Below are 12,975 nucleotides of genomic sequence, written 5' to 3'. Positions count from 1 at the left end.
ATGTAACGTGAGGATACTGGGGATGTGTCAGTACTGTACAGGACAGGGCATGTGTAACGTGAGGATACTGGGATGTGTCAGTACTGACAGACAGGGCAGTGTAATGTGAGGAAATGGGATGTGTCAGTACTGTCCAGACAGGGTAGTGTAATGTGAGGGATACTGGGATGTTTCAGTACTGTACAGACAGCAGGTAGTAATGAGGATACTCGGATGTGTCATGACTGTACAGACAGGGCAGTATGGAAGTAGGATACTGGGTGGTCAGTACTGTACAGACAGGGCAGTGTAATGTGAGGATATGGGATGTGTCAGTACTGTACAGACAGGGCAGTGTAACGTGAGGATACTGGGATGTGTCAGTACGTTACAGACAGGCAGTGTAAGTGAGGATACTGGGATGTGTCAGTACTGTACAGACAGTGGCAGTGAACGTGAAAGGGATGTGTCAGTACTGTCCAGACAGGGTAGTGTAAACTCTTAGGAAAAAAAGGTGGTATCTAGAACCTAAAATGGTTGTTCGACTGTCTCCATAGGAGAACCCTTTGAATAACCCGTTTTGGTTCGAGGAAGACCCCTTTTGGAACCCTTTTCTCTAAGAGTTTACTGTGAGGGTACTGTACGTCCCAGTGATGGAACTTAAGGATTTTGTGCACAAAAGTACTAGCCTTGGGATAGCGGGATAGCTTAATAATTTCCATCCATGTGTAGGTCCCAGTCTCAGTCATACCGCAAACAGAACCGACTGTCACCTGAGTTCTAGTCGTCATAGTGACCATAAATCACATTCACGCTCCTTCAAAGGTTCAACCTACAAAGAGAATATAAAATGAAATGTGAAACCGATGCAAATGGGCCCTGGTCAAAAAGTACTCCATTTGGAACGCACACAAGTGTTCAGTGGGTGGAATAGCGGTGTCATCACTCTCTGGTGAGGGTTATGTCTGTCTGGGAAGATGAAAAGCCACTGGCACAGGAGAGAGCTGTCCGTAACGCATCCACAAGAATCAGCTTTCCAAACGTTCCTCTTTTGGGGTGAAGTTCCCATTTATTGCCTATGTAAATATAAATAACTCCAAAACACATATTCCTGTAGAAAAGGTGCAGAGAGATGCATTCTATAAGCTGTATCTGTGATTCGATAAAATCTGTATGTGCTCTCCTCTCACCTGTGCTTACCCATCTTGCTCACCTGTGCTTACCCATCTTGTTCACCTGTGCTACCTATGTGCACACATGACCCATGACCCCAACATATAGTGCCCTCTAGTGTTCAGGTGGTGGAGTAATGGTGTCATCACTCTCTGGTGAGAATTATGTCTTTCTGGGAAAGTTCCCTGTGTGCTTTACTGGTCATAACAGAAGCAGAAATGTTGTGGGCTCTACTCCTTTCATCCACTGTCATGTGAAACACATGCATTTGTCATCAACCAAACCATGACAACCATGGCACTCAAGCCAGCGTTTTAAAGGTGCGTAACTCTGAATTCCAACGGCAATTTAAAGGTTTATTTGTGGTAACATGGCTCACAATCAAGGCTTCATTTTATGAAGACAGATATCCACTGAGTGTACAAAACATTAACGACACCATCCTAATGGTGAGTTGCACACCCCCTTTTGCCCTCAGAACAGCATCAATTCGTCGGGACATGGACTCTATAAGGTGTCAAATGCATTCCACATGGATTTTTATTTGACCTTTATTTAACGAGGCAAGTCAGTTAAGAACAACTTCTTATTTTCAATGACGGCCTAGGAACAGTGGGTTAACTGCCATGTTCAGAGTTTTACCTTGTCAGCTCGGGGATTCGATCTTGCAACCTTTTGGTTACTAGTCCAACACGCTAACCGCTAGGCTACCTGCTGCCCCATGTTGACTCCAGTGCTTCCGACAGTTGTGACAAGTTTGGCTGGATGTCCTTTGGGTGTTGGACCATTTTTGATACACACAGGAAACTGTTGTGTGAAAAACCCAGCAGCGTTGCAGTTCTTGACACAAACCGGTGCGCCTGGCACCTACTACCATACCCCGTTCAAAGGGCAGTTAAATCTTTTGTCTTGCCCATTCACCCTCTAAATGGCACGCATACACAATAATTGTCTCAAGGCTTAAAAATCCTTCTTTAACCTGTCTCCTCCCCTTCATCTACACTTATTGAAGTGACATCAATAAGGGATCACAGATATCACCTGGATTCACCTATGTCATGGAAAGAGCAGGTGTCCTTAATGTGTTGTACACTCAGTTTATAATTCATTTAACTTCTACAAACCCTAATGAAATTCATCATGCTTACAGCAGGCAGAGTAGGTAAACGACAAGCAGATGGCTTTATGCAAAAAGCCCAAAAATCAAGCTCTGTTCTCAACAGTAGGTGATCAGGCAGCGTGTGGTGAGGGCGGCTTCTAGGAATACATAACGGTAACCCTGTAACCCAAGTGTGGGTTTGAACACAATATTCTATTTTCCCCCGATTCATTCTTCAGTCGACACACATCAGACTCCGTGCTGTTCAGAGATTACAGCTCTGAAAAGAAGAGGAACATCACAGGTGCATGGATTCTGGCATTCCAGAACTCCCAGGAGGGAAACCCAGTTGCTGGAAGCAGGATCAGGGATTCTGGCATTCCAGAACTCCCAGGAGGGAACCCAGAGTGTCTGGAGCACGGGATCAGGGATTCTGGCATTCCAGAAAACTCCCAGGAGGGAACTCCAGAGTGTCTGGAGCAGGTGCAGGGATTCTGGCATTCCAAGAACTCCAGCGGGAACTCCAGAAGGTATGTCTGGACCAGGGACCAGGGATTCTGGCATTCCAAGAACCTCCAGCAGGGGACCCAGCAGTGTCGGAGCCAGCGTGGCAAGGAGCTCACCCTGGCTTTTTGGCTTACACCTCGTTTGTCCTACAGCCCGTTTGCCTTACAGGCCTCGTTTGTCCTACAGCCTCGTGTTTACAGCTTTTTCCTTACAACGCTCGTTGTTGTCCTTACAGCCGTCGTGTTTACACCTCTTGTTACAGCCCGTTGTGTCCCTTACGAGATCCTCGTTGTTGTCCTCTATAGCCGCCATTTCCCAGTAGCTTACCCAAGCCGAAATCGTTGTATAGTCCTTCCTACAAAACGCTACGGGTCTGGGTAGGAACAAAGGTGCCAGCGCGTCGATTCGATGGCATTCCGCAATGAGTATCTCCCGATCGGCGATTAGGGAACTCCACGCCTCAGAGGGTTTCTTGGGGTCCTAACTAGCCCTCGGGTTGTGTCCTCGTCTAAGGCGAATTGCTGGCACTCATTGTTTGTCCACGCTACTAGTGCCCAGGATGAGAAAGAATCTCACAGGTCATCGAATAATGAATTAGGAAGACAGATGATGATGCCTACGCAATAAAAACACGTACAAGATCAGCACACGTGTATTATTCTTGGACAGAATACAAACCAATTTGAACTACTGGCCGCTTATAGGCAGCGGGCATTCTGTGAAAACGTAGCTACAAGAGAAAGAGTCTGGACTTGACCTTAATGGTGCAGGGATTTCTGGCGTGGTACCAGAACACCCTTGTCTCGATAACAATAGAGAAGAGGAGCAACACAACGAGTGATTCATGGACACACGCTTTCAGAAATCGCTTGAATTTGAAGCTACCACGCGATAAACGTCTCGCTACGCGTTATATATCCGCTTACACGTATGTCCTCATATAAGGAGTATTACATTAGCTTAATAATGTCTAACAGCGGAGAGAGTTATATAAACAGGTTCTCCACCTTCCCACATCTCGCAAAGTTTTCTGGTGCCCCTGTACACGCCTGACTCTACAACAGGACACCATTTCATGCACCCAACGCTCTTATAAACACCTTTCACACAAGAGATGCTTTGCCACTCCTCTCTACCCCATGCACCATGTGCCGCTTCTTTCCTCTACTCGAGACCGCTGATACACAATACATAGTCGTCAAACAGTACATCAACCAGAGCTTCCCCGTGCACAGGAAAGCGAACATGGTCGTTGCCAGATACACCCCTTATGCCCCTACGTAGTTCACTACTTTTTGACTAAGACCGTGGAAATAGGGCCATTTGGGGCAGGCGCCATGACAGAATGCCTCCCAGTAAACAAACCTCCATCAGACTCGCACACGATCACACACCCTCTCGCATCGGACGTGCCATCCCGTGACTCCCACTCCCTCCCTCGTAATCCAATCAGGCAGCAAAAAAACTGTTTATTGGACACACTTTAACGTTGCTTTGTTCCACAAGAACATAAATTACGAACAGCACCAGCAGGACATGTATACAAGAAGACCTATGAACTCTGACCTATGACCTCTTTTCTTGAGTCATTCTGATACCCTGGAACCATAATTTTTTCCCTCTCCATTTTCACTTTTAAGAGTGTAACTGTATCTGTTAGAGGAGGTATAGGCTTCATCCCAAATGGAACCCTTTTCGCTCTTTAGTGCACAACTTAGGGTGCATCATATACACTGAACAAAAATATAAACGCAACATGTAAAGTGTTGGTCCCGTGTTTCATAAGCTGAAATAAAAGATCCTAGAAACTTTCCATACGCACAAAAAGCTTATTTCTCGAACATTTTGTGAACAAATTTGCAAAGATAATCCATCCACCTGACAGGTGTGGCATATCAAGAAGCTGATTAAACATCATGATCATTACACATGATCATTATTGCTGGGGACAATAAAAGGCCACTCTAAAATGTGCAGTTTTGTCACACGACACAATGCCACAGATGTCTCAAGTTTTGAGGGAGCGTGCAGTTGGCATGCTGACTGCAGCAATATCTACCAGAGATGTTGCCAGAGAATTTAATGTTAATTTCTCTACCGTAAGCCGTACGTCCAACCAGCCTCACAACTGCAGACCACGTGTAACCACGCCCACTCAGGACCTCCACATCCGGCTTCTTCACCTGCGGGATGGTCTGAGACCAGTCACCCGGACAGCTGATGAAACTGTGGGTAAAAATTGCTGCAGAAACCGTCTCAGGGAAGCTCATCTGCGTGCTCGTCGTCCTCACCAGGGTCTTGACCTGACTGCAGTTCAGCGTCGTAACCCGACTTCAGTGGGAAAATGCTCACCTTCGATGGCCACTGGCACGCTGGAGAAGTGTGCTCTTCATGGATGAATCCCGGTTTCAGCTGTACCAGGGCAGATGGCAGACAATGTGTATGGCATCGTGTGGGCGAGCGGTTTTCTGATGTCAGTGTTGTGAACAGAGTGCCCCATGGTGCCGGTGGGGTTATGGTATGTGCAGGGATAAGCTACGGACAATGAACACAATTGCATTTTATTGATGGCAATTTGTATACACAGAGATACCGTGATGAGATCCTGAGGCCCTTTGTTGTGCCATTCATCCACCGCCATCATCTCATGTTTCAGCATTATAATGCACGGATACATGATGCAAGGATCTATACACATTTCCTGGAAGCTGAAAATGTCCCAGTTCTTTCATGGTCTGCATACTCACCAGACATGTCACCCATTGAGCATGTTTGGGATGCTCTGGATTGACGTGTATGACAGCGTGTTCCAATTCCTGCCAATATCTAGCAACTTCGCACAGCCATTGAAGAGGAGTGGGACAACAGGCCACAATCTACAGCCTGATCAACTCTATGCGAAGGAGATGTGTTGCGCTGCATGAGTCAAATGGTGGTCACACCAGATACTGACTGGCTTTCCACGCCCCTAACTTTTTTTAAATTATTGTACAGTATCTGTGACAAACAGATGCATATCTGTATTCCCAGTCAGGTGAAATCCATAGATTAGGGACTAACACATTTATTTCAATTGACTGATTCCCTTATATGAACTGTAACTCATTAAAATATTTTAAATTGTAGCATGTTGCATTTATATTTTTGTTCAATGTACATTATATAGGGAATGGGGTGTCAATTGGGACAGGCCCATATTGTTTCCGTCTTTGGGAAGTGTCCTGGGCAGGTATGGACAAGCAGAGCCAATACACAGGTTAGACAGGATCTAACTCATCACACAGATACATGCAGAGTCTGGGAGTACTAGGAAGGCTGTCAAATGGCGAGAGGAGAGGAGAGGAGAGGAGAGGAGAGGAGAAGAGAAGAGAAGAGAAGAGAAGAGAAGAGAAGAGAAGAGAAGAGAAGAGAAGAGCAAGAAGAAAAGAGGAAGGAGAGGAGAGGAGGGAGAGAAGGAAGGAAGGAGAGGAGAGAGAGAGAGAGAGAGAGAGAGAGAGAGAGAGAGAGAGAGAGAGAAGAGAGAAGAGAGAGAGAAGGAGAGAGAGAGAGAGATTAACCCAGCAAAACTGCATTGTCTTGTTAATCACAAATTACCTTGATCCTGAATGAATCCATTATTGGCCTGAAAGGAATTGAACTCGCACATCAGAACTTAGCTCAGAATCATGCAAATATCTGAAAACGTAAGACGCAGACGTAACAGTCGGACAGAGCAGCAAACAACTGTCATAAGAAATGCATCAATCCTAATCTACACCAAGATAAGTGTTTATGATACTCCAGCTGATGGCCGAGGACAAGCAGTCTAGTGATCTAATGTGTCCCGAGTTTGGCTGAGGACAAGCCAGTCAGTGATCTATGGTTGATCTGAGGACAAAGTCAGTATCTATGCTCCCGAGTATTGGCTGAGGGACAAGCCAGTCTAGTGATCTATGCGTCCGAGTTTTGGCTGAGGGACAGCAGTCTAGTGATTGTAATGCGTCCTGGAGTTTTGGCTGAGGACAAGCCAGCCTTAGTGATCTAATGCGTCCGGAGTTTTTGGCTGAGGGACACCATCCTAGTGATCTAATGCGCCCAGGTTTGGCTCAGGGACAAGCAGTCTAGTGGATTATGCGTCCTGAGTTTTGCTGAGGGACAAGCCAGTCTTAGTGATCTAATGCACCCTGGAGTTTTGGCTGAGGGACAAGCAGTCTAGTGATCTATGTCCTGGGATATTGGCTGAGGACAAGCCAGCTAGTGATCTAATGCGTCTGGAGTTTTGCTGAGGACGCATCTAAGGTGAATCTAGCGCCTCGGTTTTGGCTGAGCGGACAAGCCAGTCCTAGTGATCTAATGCGTCCTGGAGTTTTGGCTGAGGGACAAGCCCAGTCTAGTGACTAATGCGTCCTGGAGTTTTGCTGAGGGACAACCAATACTAGTGATCTAATGCGTCCTGGAGTATTGGCTGAGGACAACAAGCCTTAAGAAAAAGAAAAAGGTCACTACTCGGCGGTAAGTCTTCCGTTACGTTAGTTTGAAATGTTACACAGTTCGTTTACAATGTTGACTAGTTTCACCACAAATTGAAGTCACACTTTTCAATCCTACCAAGAGCTTGAAAAACAACAAAAGTTTAAACAGACCATAGACTTTTTACAACCGGCTATTTAAATAATTGGATTTGGTGTCTCTCTGTGAGAGATCCAAAGGATCAATTCCAGCATGCATAGTATGATGCATTTCATCTGAACTGTTTTTTGTTGTTATTTTGGTTCTGTTGTGGTACATGCCAACACTGTGGAATGATAAACAGTGTTTATTCAATATTGCTTCCCAAATGGACCCTATTCCCTATAAAGTCGTGCACTAGAGCCATAGGACTATGGTCGAAAGTAGTGCACTATAAGGGAATAGGTGGCATCTGTGATGCAATCCCAGTTCGAGTCAGGTGGTCCTGGCTTGCTTTATAGGAAAGCACTGGGCTGTAGATGTTTTTATGTGGCTCAATTACGGCATTAACTGCAGGCAGGCAGGCAGCAGGCAGGCAGGCAGGCAGGCAGGCAGGCAGGCAGGCACGGCAGGCAGGCAGGCAGGCAGGCAGGCAGGCAGGCAGGCAGGCAGCAGGCCAGGCAGGCAGGCAGGCAGGCAGGCAGGCAGGCAGAGTGGTTCAGCCCAGCATGATCCAAACCCCACTCCTCCTCCTTGCTCCTGTATAGCAACCAGCACCATCCTGTCCGTGCTGTAAGAGAACCAGGCTGCGTCCCAAAAGATAACATATTCCCTACATAGTACACTGCTTTTGACCAGGGCCCATAGGGAATAGGGTGTCATTTTGGCGCGGCCTAGAGACCAGAGAATGACTGTAATAGGTGGAGCAGCGTGGGATCTGACCTCCAGAGAGAGCTGTGTTTAGCCTGGTCCCAGATCTGTTTGTGCGGTATACCCAACTCCTATTGTCATTGTCATGCCAGAACAGGACAGCTCTGGGACCAGGCTGTGCTCTATATACCACGAACGGCAGCAGGAGAAGGCCACACTCCAATAGCCCATGGGTCCAAAACATAATTGCTACGTTTAGATCCAGGCTAGCTATAAAATGCTCCATCTCCAATCCACTGTGCAACAACATTGTTGGACCAGACCAGGTTGTGGTCCAGAGTCTCTGCTGGGATGAAATGGAATGTGATTCCTCTGAAGGGAAAGACGGAGGGTTGAGTCCAAGTTCTCATGATCAGAATGTTTTTTTATTTCCATACACACCACAGATAACACACACACACGCATGCACACACACACACACACAGGCACACACACGCACGCACACACACCATAGGAACACAACAGATTCCACCAAATGAGAAGAGGGACATGGCGTCCGTTTGCACCATCCAACAATGCAAGTGGTTTTAACCATAATGCTGTTCAGATGAACCCATCCTGTAGAGAGGAATGTGAGAATAAGTCTGTGTCCCAAATGATACCCTATTCCCGATATAGTGCACTAGGGCCCATAGACCTCTGGTCAAAAGTAGTACACTATATAGGAGAATAGGGTGCCATTTGGAAGGGAGACTACATCTGGTGTTTTCTGTGTAAATACACGCGGAACCAGAGATTACTCCCACAGCGCTGTTAGTCCTCCAAACATCCCCTGCCTAGGGTTTAGTTACAACATAAGTCTGTTTCCACAGCCAAACCTACCATCATGTGATGCGTCCCAAACGGCACCCTAATCTCGATTTATAGTGCACTACTTTTGATCAAAGCCCTATGGGCCCTGGTCAATGGTAGTGCGCTATAACATCTAATAGGGTGCAATTTGGAACACAGACTTTATTTTCATTTGAGACCATCATTTTAGTCTCAAGTTCATTGCTTTGTCTGTGCCATGAGCTTATTGGAATATATGTTTTTTTTTTGTGTTGTTCAGTTCCAATTCCCATTCTCACTTTACCGGAAAAACAAACTGCTCTGATACACAGGTAACTGCCAAAATAAAGGAAACACCAACGGTGTCTTAATAGGGCATTGAGTCTACCACGAGCCGACAGAACAGCTTCAATGCCCACTGGCGTAGATTCTACAAGTGTCTGGAACTCTATTGGAGGGATGCGACACCATTCTTCCATGACAAATTCCATCATTTGGTGTTTTGTTGATGATGGTGGAAAACACTGTCTCAGGAGTGGCTTCTGATCTCCCATAAGTGTTCAATTGGATTGAGATCTGGTGACTGACACACACACACGCATGCACGCACACACACACACGCACGCACACACACACACACACACACACACACACACACACTGTTAAACCTGCTATGTTACTTTGAGACCCCTGTTTCAAAGTCACTGAGATCTCTTCATGTAGCCATGGTAACCAAGATAATGGGCAACTGGGCATTTCTATACATGACCCCTAAGCATGATGGGATGTTAATTGTGTAATTAACTCAGGAACCACACCTGTGTGGAAGCACCTGCTTTCAGTATACTTTGTAGCCCTCATTTATTCAAGTGTTTATTTTATTTTGGTAGTTACATGTCTGTTAAATCCATTATATGTAGCCTACACAATGTAGAAATAGAACCCTGTACTATATAACGTTATATCTGAGGTCAACAAGACCTCACAAGGCCCCCAAATGATACCCTATGTCCTATATAGTGCACTACTTTTTACCAGACCCCTATAGGCCCTTGTCAAAAGTAGTGCACACAGGGTGCCATTTGGAACGCATGTAGTTCTCACTCCACTTCCTGTTTCTCCATGTGGGTTCCAGGGAAGGAGGCAGTGCCAGAGGCAGTGCAATGGCATTCGGATGTAATCAAAGCCCAGAACTGTTAAAGCTAGCCCAGAGCTGTTTTAATGGCTGTCTCCCACCTAGCTAGCCCAGAGCTGTTTTAATGGCTGTCTCCCACCTAGCTGAGCCCAGAGCTGTTTATGACTGGCGTCCTCCACCTAGCTAGGCCCAGAGCTGTTTTAATGGCTTCTCTCCACCTAGCTAGCCAAGCTGTTTTAATGGCTTGTCTCCACCTAGCTAGCCCAGAGCTGTTTTAATGGCTGCTCTCCACCTAGCTAGCCCAGAGCTGTTAATGCGTGTCCACACCTAAGCTATGCCCAGAGCTGTTTTAATGCTGTCTCACACCTAGCTAGCCAGAGCCGTTAATGCTTCTCACACCTCTGCTAGCCCAGAGCTGTTTTAATGCTTCTTCACACCTAGCTAGCCCAGAGCTGTTAATGCTGTCTCACACCTAGCTAGCCCAGAGTCGTTCAACTGGCTGTCTCACACTAAGCTAGCCCAGAGCTGTTAATGGCCTGCTCTCTCACCTAGCTAGCCAGAGCTGTTAATGGCTGCTCACCACCTAGGCTAGCCCCAGACTGAATCTCGCATTACAATGACTGTCTCACACCTTGGCTAGCCCCATGATGCTCGCTTAATGGCTGTCTCACACCTAGCTAGTCACAGCAGCCTGTGTAATGGCTGTCTTACTCACAGCTCTCAGCTTAGCCCAGAGCTGTTAATGGCGCTGCCTCACACTCCTTAGCTAGCCCAGAGCTGTTAATGACTGTCTCACACCTGTCGCATCCATCACCACGCCACGCTGTTAATCGCCTACACCTGCCGATCTAAACCCCCCTCATGCTACCCAGAGCTTGTTAATGGCTCTCCTCCTCACCCCTAGCCATAGCCCATGACGCACACTTGTTTACATGCGGTCTGTCTTCCCCACCCTAGCTAATACGCCCAAGCTACGCTTGTTAAAGTTGCTGTCTCTCACCTAGCTAGCCCAGAGCTGTTAATGCTGCCTCACACCTGGCTAGCCCAGACTGTTTATGGCTGTCTCTCACCCTAGCTAGCCCAGAGTTGTTAATTGCTGTCTCACATCTAAGCTAGCCCAGAGCTGTTAATGGCGTGCCCCTCACACCTGGCTAGCCCAGAGCTGTTTTATGGCTGTCTCTCACCTAGCTAGCCCAGAGTTGTTAATTTTGCTGTATCTCACATCTAGCTAGCCCAGAGCTGTTAATGGCTGTCTCACACCTAGCTAGCTGTTATTATTTCACATCATCTATTTACTACTCACTCAGTGAAAAATACCTTGTCAGCTTCAGGCAAGATTTTTAACAATGAATGCCAGGTGGAGACCTCTCATTGTTTTCCCATAATAAACAGTAGCCCCATTACTCCATACTTGTTATGTATGTGGCATTTTAATTTTAATTAATTAATTAATTAATTAATTAATTAATTTAATTAATTTAAATTCTCTGTTACTGTTATATGTCATAACATTATTTTACAACTTCCTAATCTATCCCTTTTCTAACCTTATTGTATCTATTCTGTCTCGCAGTGTTTCCCCTAGATTATTCACCAGGCCCAAAGCATCATCCAGGCCTTCTGGCACCACAACCTTCAATTGAAGCCAACAGAGGTAGGTGAGCGGGGCTTTCCCACCAATACAATGGGATGGAAACACTGCTGCCTCCACTGTTCCGTTTTCCATTATGCTACTCCAGAACAACATAAAAGAAAACAGTATATTGAGTGTGAAATCCTTTGTTTTTATAATTTTTACAGGTTAAAGTTTCTTCCTAAATGAAATGTAGCTGTATGAATACACAATGAACTAAAAGAATGTCTGGAGACTGGAGAATAGGCGTTGTTACACAACACCACAGAGCAACGGAGCCACATACAGTCAGGAAGACCGTTGTTTAGCCAAGGCCTTACAACAGGGTTTGTTTTGGGCCTTGGATACTGTGCATGGTGATCAGCCAGACTATCCCTAAGAGGTTTACGTCCCAAATCTCACCCTATATAATGCACTATCTTGACCAGTGTCCTTGTCTAAAGTAGTGCACTATATAGGGAATATGGTGCCATCTGGGCCGAAGCCCAGTTCATGGCTAGAGCTGGGGAATGTCTGGTTGTAGTTAGTCCCAGTATGCTTATTCATCACTCTGTTCCAGGGAATGGCTGTAATACGGTTGGTTCTTCCTGCCTCTGTAGAGGGGGGGGCTGTACTCAAAAAGCTTCACAAAGTAGGACAGTAGGCCAGTTGCCGACCCAGCCTGATCCAGCCCAGCCCCAACCCCAACCCCAACCCAACCCCAAACCAACCCCCAACCCCCAAACTCCAGTGCACCCAACCCCAACCCAACCCCAACCCCCAACTCCCAGGACCCAACCCCAACCCCAACCCCAACCCAACCCCCAACTCCAGACCCAACCCCAAATCCCACACCCCAACCCCATCCCAGACCCATCTTGGCGTCTCAAGCCCCCCAACCCCAGACTCCAGACCCCCAACCCAACCCCCAACCCCAACCAACCCCCCAACACCAACCCCAGCCCCAAACCCCATAGCCTCAACCCCCTACAGCCCCAGCCCCACACCCCAACTCCCAGACCCCATCCCCAACCCCAACCCCAAACCCCAAACCCAACCCCCAACCCAAACCCCCAACCCCAACCCCCACACACCAACCCCAGCCTCAACCCCCAGCCCCGCCCAGCAATCAACCCCAGCCCCAGCCTTCAACCCCCAAGCCTCAACCCCAGCCCACAACCCCAGCCCCAGCCTCACCCCAGCCCCAACCCCAGCCTCAAACCCCCAGCCCACAGCCCCAACCCCAACCCCAAGCCTCCAACCACCCCAGCCCAGCCCCAAACCCCCAGCCCAAGCCACCCAGCCTCAGCCCCCACTCCCAGCACCAACCCCATCTCTCTC

The 12,975-nt window shown here is 47.3% G+C and overlaps 1 protein-coding gene across 1 annotated transcript in view; it reads left to right on the top strand.

Annotated features, from left to right (window-relative positions):
* The window catches only part of LOC111963086 (cell surface glycoprotein 1-like), a 22,746-nt gene that overhangs the window by 8,281 nt on the left and 1,490 nt on the right, over positions 1-12,975 (top strand). The window contains exons 2-3 of the mRNA XM_070443312.1: positions 2,491-2,781; positions 12,426-12,955. Of these exons, the coding sequence (XP_070299413.1) occupies positions 2,491-2,781; positions 12,426-12,955 (821 nt within the window). The remainder of the gene's footprint in view (positions 1-2,490; positions 2,782-12,425; positions 12,956-12,975) is intronic.

This window comes from Salvelinus sp. IW2-2015, linkage group LG4q.2, assembly GCF_002910315.2.
Source record: "Salvelinus sp. IW2-2015 linkage group LG4q.2, ASM291031v2, whole genome shotgun sequence".
NCBI lineage: Eukaryota > Metazoa > Chordata > Actinopteri > Salmoniformes > Salmonidae > Salvelinus > Salvelinus sp. IW2-2015.
Note: the sequence above shows the minus strand (reverse complement) of the source record. Positions and strands in the feature narration are given on the sequence as shown.